This window comes from Bombina bombina, chromosome 3 (genome assembly GCF_027579735.1).
Source record: "Bombina bombina isolate aBomBom1 chromosome 3, aBomBom1.pri, whole genome shotgun sequence".
NCBI classification, from domain to species: Eukaryota; Metazoa; Chordata; class Amphibia; order Anura; family Bombinatoridae; genus Bombina; species Bombina bombina.
This window is the reverse complement of record NC_069501.1, coordinates 892656057-892675747: the sequence shown is the minus strand read 5'-3', so window position 1 is coordinate 892675747 and position 19691 is coordinate 892656057. Positions and strand designations below refer to the sequence as shown.

Sequence of the window (19691 nt, the reverse complement as noted above, 5' to 3'; positions counted from 1 at the left end):
AATTTACTTCTGAAATTTGCTTCATTATCTTGTAATCCTGTGCTGAAGGAAATGCATTGCACTACTGGCAGCTTGCTGAACACATCTAGTTAGCCAATCACAAGAAACAATTGTGTGCAGGAACCAATCAGCATCTAGCTCACACTAGTGTAGGATATGTGTGAATTATTTTTCAACAAGGGATACCAAGAGAACAAAGAACATTTGAAAATAGAATTTAATTGAATTTTAAAATGTATTAAAATTGCCTGCTCTATCTGAATCCTGTAAGTTTAATTTTGACTTTTCTATCCCTTTAACTAGCATGCCAGGCTCTCTCTTAAAGCTTAATAAATGGGGCCCTTTCTCTATATGCAGGGTTCTGGATGTGAGAGACCTACATTACAATATAATGCTAAACAAATACCAAAGATTTTGTATGCTTTCTTTCCATGCTCGCAAGCTTTTGACCATTAAGCCCTTAAAGGACCTGTAAAGACAGCAGATATGAATAATCAACTAATGCTTGATAAAAAGACAATGCAATAGCACTTAGGGGCCGATTTATTAATGGCCGAATGGCTCTGAATGCCTCTGTTTCTGTGCAAGCCTTCAGCCCTGCTAGCGGCTGATTGGCCAGGAGTCTGCTGTCGGCAATGTTAAATGTCGTTAGCGTATGCTGTCGGCATTCAGCAATGTCGGGCGGAAATGATCCGCTACAGCGCATCATCTCTGTCCGAAAGTTTATAAATCGGCCCCTAAGTCTGAACTTCAAGTGAGTCTTTGATTTTTTCTGACAAATTTCAAAGTTATGTATTTTTCCACTCCAACTGTATCATGTGACAGCCATCAGCCAATCACAAATGCATATACGTATATTATGTGCATTTCTGCCCATGCTCAGTAGGAACAGGTGACTCAAAAAGTGTAAATATAAAAAGTCTATGCAAATTTTTTAAATGGACGTAAATTGGAAAGTTGTTTAAAATTGCAGCTCTATCTGAATAATTTAAGTTTAATTTTGACTTGAGTGTCCCTTTAAAAAGATTCCTTCTGATCATTAGATGGAGTGCCTTATGAGAGATGCATTTCAAACAATACTTGCATATGATAGAGGTGTATATGATAAAACAGCAAACTGATATGTAAATTAGCAAATTCTCATGACTACAATACAATTTACGAGATCATAACAGTTTGAAGTTTTTGAGCCTGATTCTAAATCATTAAGATCTGCAAAAAATTCTGTAAAAGTTGATCATCAATGTATACAGAAAATGTTACTGTGTTGGATATGTGAATATTAATGATTTCTGGTACATTACAAATTCAAAAGTTTTCTAACCAACCATCATCAATTTTGCAGTACAATTTACTCATCGGAGGTTAACACCACTGATAAACCAACGAGAGGCAGCTTGGTTGATAGTGCCAGATCCCGGTAAGTAAATATATGATGAGCATATTGTGTGCTAGTCTTATAACAGCTTCAGGATTCAGCGGGGCTTAAATCATTTCTGCAGACCACTGTAGATACACATGCATGTAGTCTGCACATGCAGATAATTAGTTAGACAATTGACACTGTAGTCTTAAAAAACTGTTGTGTTTGTGTAATTTTGAAAAGCAGAATGTCTATTGATTTATTTATTTTAATTCATGCTACATCATGATTTTTTTCAGCTCTGAAAACTTAGGTTGTCTGCTTCCTATGATTGAGCCAACAGATGTTGCTAAGTTTTACCTCAATACACAATAATACAAATTAGAAGGGGGTCATACATCCACGTCTCAGTGTTTTGGAAGGAAACATAAACAGTATAAATCTTTTTTTCCCTACCTGGACCTTCTCAGAGGGATCTCTTTATATTTGGCAACCTGGAAGCAAACACCAGCATACACTGGACACAGCCCAAGTGCCTTATGTGCTAGTTCCATGGTCATTGCTCATAAAGGAACAGTTTGCACTCTTCTGTCTATGAGAGTCAACAGCATGAGAGTATCAGGAAATAAATACAGTCTGCAGATATCACTAATGCACAAGAGCTCTGTCCTCAAGAAGGGAAAGGGACTAAAGATTTTTTTTTTTTATAAATTCCAATCAAACAATTTGTCAATTGTTGCTGTCACTTAGAGAGTAAGGGCTTGACTTATCAAGTGTTAAGGGGACACAATTCGCTATAGCAAATCATGTTCACTGGACACTGCTAAATACAAACAGCATACGCTTTCCTCATTTATCATGGCACAAACATTTCACCAGCAATGCTTAATGCCACCCCCTACTCACTGGTAGCCAATCGGCAGCTAGCAGGTTTGTCAATCATCCCGATTGTATCAGATCAGGATGATTTCAATTCACCACCTAAAAGGTGACGGAGAGGTTAAGGAGAAGCGGCCTTATGGCTACTGCTTCTTAAAGGGACATTATACACTCATTTTTTCTTTGCATATATGTTTTGTATATGATCTATTTATATAGCCCATAAAGTTTTATTTTTAAAAATTTTTATAGTTTTGCTTATTTTTAAAGAACATTGCTCTGATTTTCAGACTCCTAACCAAGCCCCAAAGTTTTATTTGAATACCATCAGCTACCTTCTCCAGCTTGCTCCTGGTTGTGTAAAGGGTCTTTTCATATGCAAAAGAAGGGGGAGGGGGGGGCTTATTTCCCACTTGCAATGGGCTTTCCAACTACCTTTTCAACAGAGCTAAACTGAAAGCTTCTAAGTAAGTCTTTAAACCGTTCTATAATGCATTTTTATATCAGTATCTGGGCATCTTGTTCTTTATAGTAGTGTCTATTACATGCAGTTATATGAAAATGAGTGTATACTGTCCCTTTAACTTTAGTTTCAGGTGAGTCTGAAAGATGAGCCTCTGAAGCAGAATCTGATAAATGGAGCCCTAAGAGTTAATACGACTCAAGTTAGTTTATAATCTTCTCAATCCACTGTGAAAAATAGACATTTACATTTTGCGTGTTGCTATAATAACAGCAGCTCGCCCTTTCAATTTCACAGTGAGTACATAGGAACTACAGTGTCACCACTAGAAGCAGGGGATTGATAATGGAGCAATGCTTGCGTATAAATAAAACAATTAAAGTTTATATAATAAAAAACCTAAATATGTTACACACTGCTAGTTTATCTGCCATGACAACTGTATACAAATCCACTGTTAGTCTGTAGGCTGCTGAAAAAAAACATCAGTGATATATGTGTCAGCAATATGGGCTATACCACATCTCACTTGAGTTGTTAACTTAAAGGGACAGTGAAGTCAACTAAATGTTCATGATTCAAAATATGGCGTGCAAATTTAAACAGCTCATAGGGGTGCAGAAACATGCACCTTTCATTAGTACCTATGGCACCAGTGTTTTGCAACAATGCTTGTAGCAATGTTCTACATTGTTGAAAAACACTAAGGCCATATAGTACTAAAGAAACATTCACGCTCCTGAGACTCTATAAACCTACCTAGATGTACTCTTCAACAAGAGATAACAACTTTGATAACAGAAGTAAACTGGAAAGTTGTTTAAAACATCTTGTTCTGTCTAAACCATGACAGTTATATATATACAGTATATAAAGTGAGTTCTGTCTGTAGATTCATCCACTTACCATTATGTAGTTTATAAGATTTACTGATGCAGATGCTGTGTCCCACAACTAGTAAACATGCAGATAAATAACTACACAGTGCTCGAAAAATCCTTACAGTTTATATACTAGATTTATTTTTTCCAATTTATTACATATACTATTTTTTTTTATTAAGACCCCATATATACATGGGCTCACCTATTAGAAATAAAAATACAATTAGCCCTAAAGCAACATAATAAAATAAAACATGTAGGTAAAAAGCATGTATGTTTCCCCTTTTGTATATACTTTGAAGCAAAGGTGTTAAGAAGTTGTTTGAAAAAGTCTGTCAGGCCTCACTCACCTCAGTTAGTACAACACACACAGCAGAAGTCTGACCTGACCCTTAACCTGCATAAGCTGCAATTGTTATTGATCCGTGGAGGGAAGGGGTCAGCAAAACTCACTCCCACTCTCCAGAAGAAAAGCTATTAAAGCTGGCATTTCCACCTGCTCTGCCCTCCTACTCCTCCCTACAGAAGCCCTTGCGTGGTACAGGCTTATAAGGCGCCATAAATAAATAAATACTGATGGCTCAAGCACTAATTTTGTGACTAACACTTCCTCTATGGCTGGATGGTTGGAGTGTGGGGTGTGCTTAGAAAGTGTGTAGATTTTTTTATTGGCAAAACCATCTCTTCAGTTAGTCGCTGCAGTGTGCAAACATTGTATAGTGACTGCAAATGTCCTAAATGTATTGTTTTACAGGGCCACGTCGTATTGATGACTGGGCATACCAGAGCTGTGCACACTAAAATTGAAGCTGTGCACTCTCAAAAATGTGCACAAGCCTGGAGTGTGTTAAGAATTTAAAGGGAAAGTATGCAAAAAATACTGCTCCTCCACATCCTCCCTAAATATGCCACCCTAGGCACTGGCCTTGTTGGCCTAGGCTATGATATGCTTTTGGTAGAAGGGAAAGAGCTAATTGTTTATGAATTAACAGAGGGTTGGCTTCATTTTTAGTTTTAAGCTCTAAATTTTTTTATTGTAGCGTAGATCATGTTAAAGATATAAGTTCCAAAACATCTATTTACCCATGTAACAGTAAAAATACATATACAGCTTTGATAAATTATTTGTTATTTCTCAACAGGATATTAATAAAGTTACATTAAAGGAACATTAAACACTAAATAAACGCTAGATAGAATGATGCAGGCTAAGAATAGATCAGTCTGAGAATAACATGTAGATTCTTTTTTTAAAAAGTTTCATTAGTAGTTTAAATATTAACAAAATAAGTTTAAAGTTATGGGGGCCGATATATCAAGGTACCGAATGGCCCCTGATGCCCCTGTTTCCGCGCGAGCCTTCAGACTCGCCGGAATCAGCAGTTATGAAGCAGCGGTCTTAAGACCACTGCTCTTTAACTGGTCCGCTGCCTCTGAGGCTGCGGACATCAATCCGCCCGATCCTATAAGAATGGATTGATTGACACCACCTGCTAGCGGCCGCGAATCTGCAGGGGTCAGCATTGCACAAACAGTTCACCAGAACTGCTTGTGCAATGTTAAATGCCAACAGCATATGCTGTCGGCATTCAGCGATGTCTGTCGGACATGATTCGCTACAGCATATCATGTCAGACAGACATTTATAAATCGGCCCCTTAGTGACTATAAAACAATGAGAGCTGCCATGTTGTAACTTTGTTTACCTTCTCTGCTTTAGCCAGTTAGGGACAGTTATAAATAGGTCACTAGAGTGTGCAGCCAATGGCTGTGTAGAATATTACAGTGTTCTGCACTTCTATTTCTAACAGGAACTGAAAAGCTCACAATTACAGAATGGAATTACAGGAAAAGGGGACAAAATAAATAATGAAAGTATATTGCAGAGTTTTTTTTTTTATATATATATATACTATTTATCATTTTATATTACCATCTCAAAGTGTTTAATGTCCCTTTAAGATTCATTCTTTTCCTGAATCAACTGGAGATTTTTCTTTCTTTTTTTTAGATTTGAAAAAACTGAAGAAAAGTCCAAACTGCCTCCGCTACCTGTCTCCCCACCAGCAAAAACCGATCTCAGGTAAAATATTTTATCATTATAGCAAATATCCCTTATGTTTTATTTCTCTCTTTTGGCCAAGCTGTCATCTCACTGGCCATGCCAACATGGTGGAACCAAGTGTGTACTCTTGAGGTGAAAGCCACTTAACTTTAAAAGACCTACACATATTGGAGATTGTGAGATTAAGATGGCTTTACCGGCACTACTGCATATTCCCTATATATAATAAAAGTTAAATCCCAATGTTTACACTGTGGGGCCTAGTTATCAAGCCGTCAACCTCAAATACGCTGGAATTCCGCAGCGTATTTGTGGCGAGGCTGATTCGCCTTAGTTATCAAAGGCTCGAGACCGGCAAAAGTAGAATTTTGTGACGTAAACTTCGATCCGCCGGACTCAGTCCGACACAGATCGATTCTTACGTCACTCCAGATGTTCCGCACACAAGTGCGGCACATTCTCACTACTTTTGCTAGTTATCAAAAAACTAGCAGGTACGCTCGGCACTTTTACGGCCCAGCGTACCTGGTTTTCAAAGCGCCAGCCTGGAGGCGGCGGATCCCATAGGAATCAATGGGAGTCTGACCATAGCGAAAGTACAAGTTCGCTGCTGACAGACATCCCATTGATTCCTATGGGAGCTGTCTACACCTAACACCCTAACATGTACCCCGAGTCTAAACACCGCTAATCTGACCCCCCCTACACCGCCGCAACTAAATAAAGTTATTACCCCCTAAACCGCCGCTCCCGGAGCCCACCGCAAGCTACTCTATACATATTAACCCCTAAACCGCCGCTCCAGGAGCCCACCGCAACTATAATAAATGTATTAACCCCTAAACCGCCGCTCCCTGAACCCGCCGCAACCTATATTAAATGTATTAACCCCTATCCTGCCCCCCTACACCGTCGCCACCTATAATAAATTTATTAACCCCTATCCTGCCCCCCACTACGCCGCCGCCACTGTAATAAAATTATTAACCCCTAAACCTAAGTCTAACCCTAACCCTAACGCCCCCCTAACTTAAATAATTAATTAAATAAATCTAAATAAATTAACTCTTATTAACTAAATGAATCCTATTTAAAACTAAATACTTACCTTTAAAATAAACCCTAATATAGCTACAATATAATTAATAATTATATTATAGCTATCTTAGGATTTATATTTATTTTACAGGTAACTTTGTATTTATTTTAGCTAGTTAGAATAGTTATTAAATAGTTATTAACTATTTAATAACTACCTAGCTAAAAGAAATACAAAATTACCTGTAAAATAAATCCTAACCTAAGTTACAATTAAACCTAATACTACACTATCATTAAATTAACTAAATAAACTACCTACAAATAACTACAATTAAATACAATTACATAAACTAACTAAAGTACAAAAAATAAAAAAAGCTAAGTTACAAAAAATAAAAAAATAAGTTACAAACACGTTAAAAATATTACAACAATTTTAAGCTACTTACACCTAATCTAAGCCCCCTAATAAAATAACAAACCCCCCAAAATAAGGAAAATCCCTACCCTATTCTAAATTAAATAAATTTCAAAGCTCTTTTACCTTACCAGCCCTTAAAAGGGCCATTTGTGGGGGCATGCCCCAAAAAGTTCAGCTCTTTTGCCTGTAAAAGAAAAATACAACCCCCCCAACATTAAAACCCACCACCCACATACCCCTAATCTAACCCAAACCCCCCTTACAAAAACCTAACACTAATCCCCTGAAGATCATCCTACCTTGAGTCGTCTTCACTCAGCCGAGCCACCGATGGAACTGAAGAGGACATCCGGAGCGGAAGAAGTTAATCCTCCAAGCGGCGCTGAAGAAATCTTCCATCCGATGAAGTCATCATCCAGGCGGCGCTGAAGAAGTCTTTGATCCGGCCGATGTCATCTTCCAAGAGGCGCTGAAGATGTCTTCTATCCGGGTGAAGTCATCTTCCAAGCCGGGTCTTGAATCTTCCTTCCGCCGACGCGGAACCACCTTCTTCACCGACGGACTACGACGAATGACGGCTCCTTTAAGGGACGTCATCCAAGATGGCGTCCCCTCAATTCCGATTGGCTGATAGGATTCTATCAGCCAATCGGAATTAAGGTAGGAAAATCTGATTGGCTGATGGAATCAGCCAATCAGATTCAAGTTCAATCCGATTGGCTGATCCAATCAGCCAATCAGATTGAGCTCGCATTCTATTGGCTGATCGGAACAGCCAATAGAATGCGAGCTCAATCTGATTAATAGTTATTGTACATGGTTAAAATAAATTGAAAGTTACCTGTCAAATAAATATAAATCCTAAGATAGCTAGAATATAATTCTTATTTATATTGTAGCTATATTAGGGTTTATTTTAAAGGTAAGTATTTAGTTTTAAATAGGATTCATTTAGTTAATAAGAGTTAATTTATTTAGATTTATTTAATTAATATTTAAGTTAGGGGGGCGTTAGGGTTAGACTTAGGTTTAGGGGTTAATAATTTTATTACAGTGGCGGCGGCGTAGTGGGGGGCAGGATAGGGGTTAATAAATTTATTATAGGTGGCGACGGTGTAGGGGGGGCAGGATAGGGGTTAATAGGTTTAATATAGGTTGCGGCGGGTTCATGGAGCGGCGGTTTAGGGGTTAAACTATTTATTTCGTTGCGGAGAGGTGCGGGATCAGCAGGATAGGGGTTAATAATTTTATAATAGAGGGCGACGGTGTAGGGGGGGCAGGATAGGGGTTACTAGGTATACTGTAGGTGGCAGCGGTGTCCGGGAGCGGCGGTTTAGGGGTTAATACATTTATAAGAGTTGCGGCAGGGTCTAGGAGCGGCGGTTTAGGGGTTAATACATTTATAAGAGTTGCGGCGGGGTCTAGGAGCGGCGGTTTAGGGGTTAGTAACTTTATTTAGTTGCGGGGGGCTCCGGGGGCGCCGGTATAGGGGGTAGAACAGTGCAGTTTAGTGTGAGTGCTTAGTGACAGGCTAGCAATAAAGCTGGGAAAAAGCCGAAGGGCAGCGAGATCGGATGAGTGATAACTGTCACAGTCCGCTGCTCATCGCCCCGCGGCTTTTTGACAGCTTTATTTGATAACTTAGGCGAACGTATTCAAGGTCCGCGGCGGCGAAGGTAGGCGAGCTTAGGCGGGCGTATTGGGCCGGCGAAGCCAGAAAAGTAGACGGCTTGATAACTACCCCCCTGTGGCTTAACTTGTGTACTGTTTAAGATGTTAATAATTGTGATCCTTTTGTATTTGCCAGTATTATTAAAACTTTTAATAATTGCATAACTTGAAATCAATTATAATAATTTATAAAAATACACAAATATACCCATTATTAATATTTAATCGAACCTTAGGTAGACCACAAATCAGCATCACAATCAGTTATACAATTGAAAAGGGATTTTGCCCAGGATCTCTCTCAGATAGCTGAATAAGCCAGAAATTACAATTCAGATGTGGCTAGATTGTTTAGAACCCAAAATATAAAGGACTTAAAGTGATCTGATTGGCTGCCTACTATCTTGTAATTTATCCTATAGAGACAAAATGATTTAGACTGACAGCAGCTTCAGCTCCAGAGTTTCCTGATCCTCATATTATCACATACCTTAGCAAAGGCGGTATAAACGTTTTCAAATGCTGTTTGGATTCTGATTCTTGTACATATTTGATGCGTTATCAGCTTAGTAGTATGGCTAAATCAGCAGATAACTATGTCCGTCACTGAATTATGAAAAATAGCATTGTATGATGTTTTTAGAATAATATTATTTGTAGTTATAATAGCACATTATTTACATTTCAGAGTTGGAGAAAAACCAAAGTTGTTACCACGATCACCTCCAGCCAAAATTGAAGAAAGGTAATTATCAAACCCTAGCACTAACCCCATACCCTGCTCAACTGTAACCTCAACCCCCCTTACTAATGAAGGTAATGACTAAAAAACAACGTTACTGGTTTATTCCTGCACAGTATCTCATGGTCCTTAAAATGCTGACACACACATAGTTGTTGGAATTGAGATTTCTGAGGTGACATTGTTTTTGGCAACACAGTCATCACAACCTTATGTTTGCATAACGAACATGATTTTGTGCTCCAAAGTTAACATAAGGAAGCTAGCTGAGAACTTCTGGTCAACCAATAACCAAGGACATATTTGTGTAGCCACCAATCAGCAGCTAGCACCCAGTAGTGTAAATTGAAAAGTCTCTGTAAATTGCATGTTCTATCTGAAGTATAAAAGTTTAATTTTGATTTTCTTGTCACTTAAGGCCTTCCTATCCCACTAACACTAAGCTTAGTGCAACAGAGGCTAGTGAAAGAAGAAGCACGGGAGAAAGAAAACAAAGGTGAGATCAAGATTTTTGTCAAAATATAATGTGATTGGCGTGTAGATATTTATAAAAGGAACACCAGTCTAACATCATATCATGCATTTTAAAAAGGGAAAATATAAAAAGTAATTTTAAAGGGGGTATTAAACTCAAATAAATCCCCATCAAATGTTTAATTATGTGTAGTACAAATACAGTGTAGTACACTTTATTTATTTTGACTGCTGTATTTACCTCTGAAAACAGTTTTGTCCTCCACACTGGCTCCAGAAAAGCTGGAGGACAACATGAAGTGCTCAGAACTTTGTACATTCAACATTCTACATAGTGATTGCTTGATCAGTGCAGTTCTAATTTACCTATTACCTGATTGGCCTCACCAAAGATAAGACTAACACACGTAAGAGGCTTTGTAGGAGGTGTGACAACAAAAATGACAATTTAAAGGCTGTTAAGACATTTATTGCAGGTCTTCATAGCAGTGCCTAATTCAAAAAATACCTTACATTTTTGAAAGCACAAGTGTGTTATTCAAAGTGACAGTAACTGACCTATTTGTTTCAAAACAAAATATCTTTAAACTATATAGCTCCATTTGAACTAATATGAAGCCGTGCTATGAGTTTTGCAAATGCAATAAAACAAGTTATAACTCTTTGCACACATGAACAACACCCATGCACATAATCTTGCTTTAAAAGTATTCTTTATTTACCAAAGCTTCAAGGAGTGTTGTGCTATGTAGCAACACATAGTCCTGCTTTTAATATTTACCCAGAAACAATACCCTTAAAAAGGGATAATGTAGTCTATTTTTAATTATATTCATACTATATATCGGAGATAAGGGGGAGATTTCATAAGCAGCGGATGCCGCTATTTCTGCCTGTAGTTTTCGGCGATCCGGTAACTGAAGTTAAGAAGCAGCGGTCGTATGACCACTGCTAATTAACTTATCCACCGCCTTTTAGGTGGTGCACTGAAATCATACCGATCGGATCGGGATGATTGATACCCCCTGCAGGGGGCGGCATTGAACAACCTTTTTTAGTGAAATGCTTGTGCAATGTTGAATGCAGACAGCGTTTTATTATCCCCACTGCAGGTATTTTCTATTAAGATATTAACTATTTTGCATATTTTGTCATAACCTTGCCAACTTTTAGTTTGCGAGAAAAAACATGATCTCTGTAGAGCAGAAATGTTTAGATAATTACAATTGTATTTGAGAGAAAATTTCATACACACCAACGGAACGCCCATGTTTAGCCCATTTTACGATAAAACAACAATTACGCTTTATATTTTGTACGTATAAGTTTGAATTTCTATGTGTTTTTTGCACATTCAGTGTTCTTAAATTATGATTTATGCTGTGCATATGTAATATGATTTATTCCTGCATAAATTACATACTAATTTTTCTTTTTTGATCAAATTTGATTTTTGGTGAACAATTTTTTTTATGATTTTTGATGCACCTTAACAATACAGTTTTACTCAGCAAATGTATGTGTGAATGGTTCAATTATTTGCTTTGTATGGTTTTTAAAATGACGATTTTCATTGTGCACTTTAGTAATGTATTCATCACCTTTCTATATGAAAATGTAGTATACGCCCCTTAGCAAGACACCCTTTTTTCAGAGTAAAAAGTCCATCAGGGAAATATGCTGCTTAATAAATGGAGCCAATAGTGTTTATTTGTAATCAGATACCTGTATATTATACCTCATGTCTGTTTACTCGGTCATTTGGAAAATATTTTTAGTCTAGCTGGTGTGTATATTGGTTTACATGTTGTCAAACATAATTTGCATCTTATGAGTATTATAAACACAAAATGGCAATTTTCAGATTGTTATGTGCACTGTTTTTGTACTTGTTTGTGCATCTTATAACCTCAATAAAAAAAAAAAACACGCCACATAAAATGTTTTGTTGAGTTCACTGTTGACAGGAATTTAACATATTTCAATGAATATTGTTTAATTTGTGTCTTCTCACAGAAGCCAAGATCTTGATAATCTTATTGAAGTGTCAAGCAAAAAACCATTTGGCAAAGGGTAAGAAATCAAATGTTTATTCCAATGACTTTACACAGTGTTAGGTCTACCAATACCTGGTATTCAAATCTAACAAAACAAAACAAAAAAAAAAAAAAACAACAACAAAAACATCTTTATTATACAGAGTTTTGCATGTTTTTTGTACATTTTAATTTCAACGGCCTTGATTTAATAAATACATTTTCCTTTTTCCAGTAACACATCTTGGGCGCGATCCGATAAACGACGTAGTTTGCGGCGCAAGCGAGGGAACCCGCGTCGCCCGCAGTTTCAGCTCGCAACTCGAGCTATCCCATATACGGCGCCGTCAGATGCTAAAGTGCCGTAAGTCGGGTAAACCAGCGATGTCCAGAAATCTGCGCAAGTACAAATTTCTGGCGTCGCCAGTGACTTACGGCACGTTAGAAACTACCGGCGCCTACAAAAGCTGACTAAAGTCTAAATCACCCGCACTGTCTAACACGCCTCCCTAACATAGCCTGACACGTCTAACACGCCTCCCTAACATAGCCCGACACGTCTAACCCTCTATCCGCTATCCCCCCTCACTAGCCTAACAATAAAATATGTATTAACCCCTAAACCGCCGCTCCCAAACCCCGCCGCAACATAATAAAGTTATTAACCCCTAAACCGCCGCCAGCTATATTAAATCTATAATCCCCTAAAGTGAGCCCCTAACACCGCCGCCATCTACCTTACCTACCCCCTAAAGTGAGCCCCTACCCCGCCGCTATCTATTTTAAAATTATTAACCCCTAATCTAATCCCCCTACCCCGCCGCCATCTATATTAAATTATTTAACCCCTAAAATACTAAACTTCCTACCACTAAACCTAAGTCTAACCCTACAAATAGCCCTGAAAAGGGCTTTTTGCGTGGCATTGCCCCAAAGTAACAGCTCTTTTGCCAGCCCTTAAAAGGGCTTTTTGCGGGGCATGCCCCAAAGAATTCAGCTCTTTTGCCAGCCCTTAAAAGGGCTTTTGGCGGGGCTTTGTCACAAAGTAAACTGCTCTTTTGCCTACAATCTACATCCCCCTACACCGCGGCCACCTATAATAAATGTATTAAACCCTAATCTAATCCCCCTACACCGCCGCCAGCTATATTAACTATATTAACCCTAATTATATTAGGGTTAATATAGTTAATATAGTTATTATATTATATATATTAACCCTAATTATATTAGGGTTAATATAGTTAATATCGTTATTATATATATATATATATATATATATATATATATATATATATATATATATATGTATATATATATTAAGTATAATAACCCTATCTAACTAAACTCTTATTAAAATAAATCTAATATTAATATTATTAATTAAAATATTCCTATTTAAATCTAAATACTTACCTATAAAATAAACCCTAAGATAGCTACAATATAATTAATAATTACATTGTAGCTATGTTAAGGTTTATATTTATTTTACAGGTAAATTGTTAATTATTTTAACTAGGTATAATAGCTATTAAATAGTTATGAACTATTTAATAGCTACCTAGTTAAAATAATTGCCCAATTACCTGTAAAATAAATCCTAACCTAAGTTACAAATACACCTACACTATCAATAAATTAAATAAACTACAAATATCTATCTAAAAATACAATTAAATAAACTAAACTAAATTACAAAAACAAACAAACACTAAATTACAAAAAAAAAAAGATTACAAGATTTTTAAGCTAATTACACCTATTCTAAGCCCCCTAATAAAATAATAAAGCCCCCCAAAATAAAAAAAATTCCCTACCCTATTCTAAATTAAAAAAAGTTCAAAGCTCTTTTACCTTACCAGCCCTTAAAAGGGCCTTTTGTGGGGGCATGCCCCAAAGAAAACTGCTCTTTTGCCTGAAAAAAAAAACACAATACCACCCCCAACATTACAACCCACCACCCACATACCCCTAATCTAACCCAAACCCCCTTTAAATAAACCTAACACTACCCCCCTGAAGATCTCCCTACCTTATCTTCATCACGCCGGGCCGAACTCCTCATCCGATCCGGGCGATGTCTATCCAAGCGGTAAAGAAGAAATCTTCATCCCGGCGATGTTTTTATCCAAGCGGCAGCAAAGTCTTCTTCCATCCGCCAGCATCTTCCATCAAGCGGCATCTTCAATCTTCTCTCCACCAACGCGGAGCATCCATCCCGGCCGACGACTGAAGACGAATGAGGTACCTTTAAATGACGTCATCCAAGATGGCGTCCGTCGAATTCCGATTGGCTGATAGGATTCTATCAGCCAATCGGAATTAAGGTAGAAAAATCAGATTGAGCTCGCATTCTATTGGCTGATCGAAACAGCCAATAGAACGCAAACTCAATCTGATTGGCTGATTGGTTCAGCCAATCGGATTGAACTTGAATCTGATTGGCTGAGTCAATCAGCCAATCAGATTTTTCTACCTTTTCTACCAAAGAAGACTTTGCTGCTGCTTGGATAAAAACATCGCAGAGATGAAGATTTCTTCTTTGCCGCTTGGATAGACATCGCCCGGATCGGATGAGGAGTTCGGCCCGGCGTGATGAAGATAAGGTAGGGAGATCTTCAGGGGGGTAGTGTTAGGTTTATTTAAGGGGGGTTTGGGTTAGATTAGGGGTATCTGGGTGGTGGGTTGTAATGTTGGGGGGTGGTATTGTGTTTTTTTTCAGGCAAAAGAGCAGTTTTCTTTGGGGCATGCCCCCACAAAAGGCCCTTTTAAGGGCTGGTAAGGTAAAAGAGCTTTGAACTTTTTTTAATTTAGAATAGGGTAGGGAAATTTTTTTATTTTGGGGGGCTTTATTATTTTATTAGGGGGCTTATAATAGGTGTAATTAGCTTAAAAATCTTGTAATCTTTTTTTTATTTTTTGTAATTTAGTGTTTTTTTTTTTGTAATTTAGTTTAGTTTATTTAATTGTATTTTTAGATAGATATTTGTAGTTTATTTAATTTATTGATAGTGTAGGTGTATTTGTAACTTAGGTTAGGATTTATTTTACAGGTAATTGGGTAATTATTTTAACTAGGTAGCTATTAAATAGTTCATAACTATTTAATAGCTATTATACCTAGTTAAAATAATTAACAATTTACCTGTAAAATAAATATAAACCCTAACATAGCTACAATGTAATTATTAATTATATTGTAGCTATCGTAGGGTTTATTTTATAGGTAAGTATTTAGATTTTAATAGGAATATTTTAGTTTATAATATGAATTAGATTTATTTAATAAGAATTTAGTTAGGGGTGTATTAGGGTTAGATAGAGTTAATATAGTTAATATAAATACTATAGTAACTATATTAACCCTAATATAATTAGGGTTAATATAGTTAATATATATAATGTAATAACTATATTAACTATAATATACTTAGGGTTAATATAGATAATATAGCTGGCGGCGGGGTAGGTAGATTAAATTAGGGGTTAATAATTTTAATATAGATCGCGGCGGTGTAAGGGGCTTACATTAGGGGTTAATACTATTAATATAGGTGGCGGCGGTGTAGGGAGGGCAGGTTATAGGGAAAAAGAGCTGTTTACTTTGGGACAAAGCCCCGCAAAAGGCCCTTTTAAGGGCTGGTAATAGAGATAATTATTTTAGGGGGATTAGATTAGGGGTTAATAATATTAATATAGCTGGCGGCGGTATAGGGGGATTCGATTAGGGGTTAATAATTTTTATATAGGTGGCGGCGGTGTAAGGGGTCAGATTAGGGGATAGATAAGGTAGATGGCGGCGGTTTTAGGGGCTCACAGTAGGGGGTTAGTTTATGTAGATGGCGGCGGTTTAGGGGTTAAATATTTTATTAGGGATTGCGGTGGGGGATCGCGGTTGACAGGGAGATAGACATTGCGCATGCGTTAGGTGTTAGGTTTTATTTAGCAGATCGCGGTTGACAGCTAGATAGACATTGCGCATGCGTTAGGTGTTAGGTTTTATTTAGCAGCTAGTTTAGAGAGTTACGGGGCTCCAATACTCAGCGTAAGGCTTCTTACGGCTGCTTTTTGTGGCGAGGTGAAAATGGAGTAAGATTTCTCCATTTTCGCCACGTAAGTCCTTACGCTGTATATTGGATACCAAACTGCGCTGGTTTGGTATACCTGCCTATGGCCCAAAAAACTACGGGCGACGGCAGAAATATACGCGCGTAACTTCTAGGTTACGCCGTATATGTGATACCAAACCCGTACAAATATTGGCGTCGCCGACTTTTGCGGGCGCCGATTTTTATCGGATCGACCCCCTTAAGTGTTTACTCATTTTCTGCTGTAATAAACAGTTAACAATTTAATTATAAAAATATATAGCACACTAGGGAGATACTGGCATATATCATAACTTGATATTATTGGTTAAGTGAAAAAAAATCTGAATTCAAATTAAATTGACAGTCATCATCAGTAATTAGCCACCATATTTTAGTCTTGCTTTGACCTCACAAACCTGCAAAATGCCTTTGAAAAAATTGTAAAGCACATGTTTATAGTTATTGTTTCATGCTAAACCGCTTTTTATGTGATATTGTATCTTTGGTGGTTAAAAAATTAAATTGGGGCTAATAGACAGATAATGTAAAAAATAAATTAGTAATAAAACAACTCAGTAATTTAAATATCAAAGTCCAATGACGAACAGCAAAGAATGTCACAAAATATGAAACTGTTTTTAGGAGGATATACATAGTGAGGTATATATTCTGTTCCAGATTTTATTCAGTGCGTCAGCTTAACTAAATAATCTATTTTGCTTTGTTCTCTTGCGCCTAGATTACGAGTTTTGTGTGTAAAAACTTGCGGAGCTAACGCTCCTTTTTTCCCAGCGCTCCCTTAAGCCAACGCTGGTATTACGAGTTTTCTGAATGGCTGCGTTAGCCTCAGAAAAGTGAGCGTTGAGCCAAATTTAGCTCCACTTCTACCCTCAATACCAGCGTTGCTTACGGTAGCGGTAAACTGGAAAAACGTGCTCATGCACAATTTCCCCATAGGATACAATGGGGCTGAGCTGGCTGAAAAAAAAAAAAACACCTGCAAAAAAGCATCGTTCAGCTCCTAACGCAGCCCCAATGTTTCCTATGGGGAAACACTTTCTAAGTCTACACCTAACACCCTAACATGAACCCCGAGTCTAAACACCCCTAACCTTACACTTATTAACCCCTAATCTGCCGCCCCCGCTATCACTGACACCTACATTATATTATTAACCCCTAATCTGCCGCTCCGGACACCGCCGCAACCTACATTATCCCTATGAACCCCTAATCTGCTGCCCCAACATCGCCGACACCTATAGTATATTTATTAACCCCTAATCTTCCGCCTCCAACGTCGCCGCCACCTACCTACACTTTTTAACCCCTAATCTGCCGATTGGACATCGCCGCCACTATAATAAATGTATTAACCCCTAAACCGCCGCACTCCCGCCTCGCAAACACTATAATACATTTTATTAACCCCTAATCTGCCCTCCCTAACATCGCCGCCACCTACCTACAATTATTAACCCCTAATCTGCCGCCCCCAACGTCGCTGCTTCTATAATAAAGTTATTAACCCCTAAACCTTAGTCTAACTCTAACCCTAACACCCCCCTAACTTAAATATAATTTAAATAAATCTAAATAAATTTACTATAATTAAATAAATTATTCCTATTTAAAAATAAATACTTACCTATAAAATAAACCATAAGATAGCTACCATATAACTAATAGTTACATTGTAGCTATTTTAGGATTTATATTTATTTTACAGGCAACTTTGAATTTATTTTAACTAGGTACAATAGCTATTAAATAGTTATTAACTATTTAATAGCTACCTAGTTAAATAATTACAAAATTACCTGTAAAATAAATCCTAACCTAAGTTACAAATACACCTATCACTACACTATCAATAAATTAATTAAATAAATTACCTACAATGATCTAAACTAAAATACTATTAAATAAACTAAACTATATTACAAAAAAACAAACACTAAATTACAAAAAATAAAAAAATATTACAAGAATTTTAATCTAATTACACCTAATCTAAGCCCCCTAATAAAATAAAAAAGCCCTCCAAAATAATAAAATTCCCTACCCTAAACTAAATTACAAAAGTAATCAGCTCTTTTACCAGCCCTTAAAAGGGCTTTTTGCGGGGCATTGCCCCAAAGTAATCAGCTCTTTTACCTGTAAAATAAAATACAAGACCCCCCAACATTACAACCCACCACCCACACAGCCCTACTCTAAAACCCACCCGCTCCCCCCTTAAAAAAACCTAACACTACCCCATTGAAGATCACCCTACCTTGAGCTGTGTTCACCCAGCCGGGCACCGATGGGCCAGAAGAGGACATCCGGAGTGGCAGAAGTCTTCATCCGATCGGGGCAGAAGAGGTCTTCCATCCAGCAGAAGTCTTCATCCAAGCGGCATCTTCTATCTTCATCCATCCGGTGCGGGTCCATCTTCAAGACATCCGAAGCGGAGCATCCTCTTCTTCCCGACGACTAACGACGAATGAAGGTTCCTTTAAATGACGTCATCCAAGATGGCGTCCCTCGAATTCCGATTGGCTGATAGGATTCTATCAGCCAATCGGAATTAAGGTAGGAAAAATCCAATTGGTTGATGTAATCAGCCAATCGGATTGAAGTTCAATCCGATTGGCTGATTGGATCAGCCAATAGAATGCAAGGCCAATTCTACTGGCTGATCCAATCAGCCAATCGGATTGAACTTAAATCCGATTGGCAGATTACATCAGCAAATCGGATTTTTCCTACCTTAATTCTGATTGGCTGATAGAATCCTATCAGCCAATCGGAATTCGAGGGAAGCCATCTTGGATGATGTCATTTAAAGGAACCTTCATTCGTCGTTAGTCGTCGGGAAGAAGAGGATGCTCCGCGTCGCATGTCTTGAAGATGGACCTGCTCTACGCCGGATGGATGAAGATAGAAGATGCCGCTTGGATGAAGACTTCTGCTGGATGGAGGACCTCTTCTGCCCCGATCGGATGAAGACTTCTGCCCCTCCGGATGTCCTCTTCTGGCCCATCGGTGCCCGGCTGGGTGAACACGGCTCAAGGTAGGGTGATCTTCAATGGGGTAGTGTTAGGTTTTTTTAAGGGGGGTGTGTGGGTGGTGGGTTGTAATGTTGGGGGGGTCTTGTATTTTATTTTACAGGTAAAAGAGCTGATTACTTTGGGGCAATGCCCTGCAAAAAGCCCTTTTAAGGGCTGGTAAAAGAGCTGATTACTTTTGTAATTTAGTATAGGGTAGGGAATTTTATTATTTTGGGGGGCTTTTTTATTTTATTAGGGGGCTTAGATTAGGTGTAATTAGATTAAAATTCTTGTAATATTTTTTTATTTTTTGAAATTTAGTGGGTTTTTTTTTGGTTATATAGTTTAGTTTATTTAATTGTATTTTAGTTTAGATAGTTGTAGTTAATTTATTTAATTAATTTATTGATAGTGTAGTGTTAGGTGTATTTGTAACTTAGGTTAGGATTTATTTTACAGGTAATTTTGTAATTATTTTAACTAGGTAGCTATTGAATAGTTATTAACTATTTAATAGCTATTG

The 19691-nt window shown here is 37.7% G+C and overlaps 1 protein-coding gene across 50 annotated transcripts in view; it reads left to right on the top strand.

The window, feature by feature from the left end:
• Positions 1-19691, top strand: part of SCEL (sciellin) — a 182803-nt gene that overhangs the window by 80938 nt on the left and 82174 nt on the right. For all 50 annotated transcript variants that reach the window (XM_053707863.1, XM_053707905.1, XM_053707890.1 and 47 more), the window contains 5 exons: positions 1346-1420; positions 5601-5672; positions 9476-9532; positions 9948-10025; positions 12020-12076. In XM_053707863.1, the coding sequence (XP_053563838.1) occupies positions 1346-1420; positions 5601-5672; positions 9476-9532; positions 9948-10025; positions 12020-12076 (339 nt within the window). The remainder of the gene's footprint in view (positions 1-1345; positions 1421-5600; positions 5673-9475; positions 9533-9947; positions 10026-12019; positions 12077-19691) is intronic.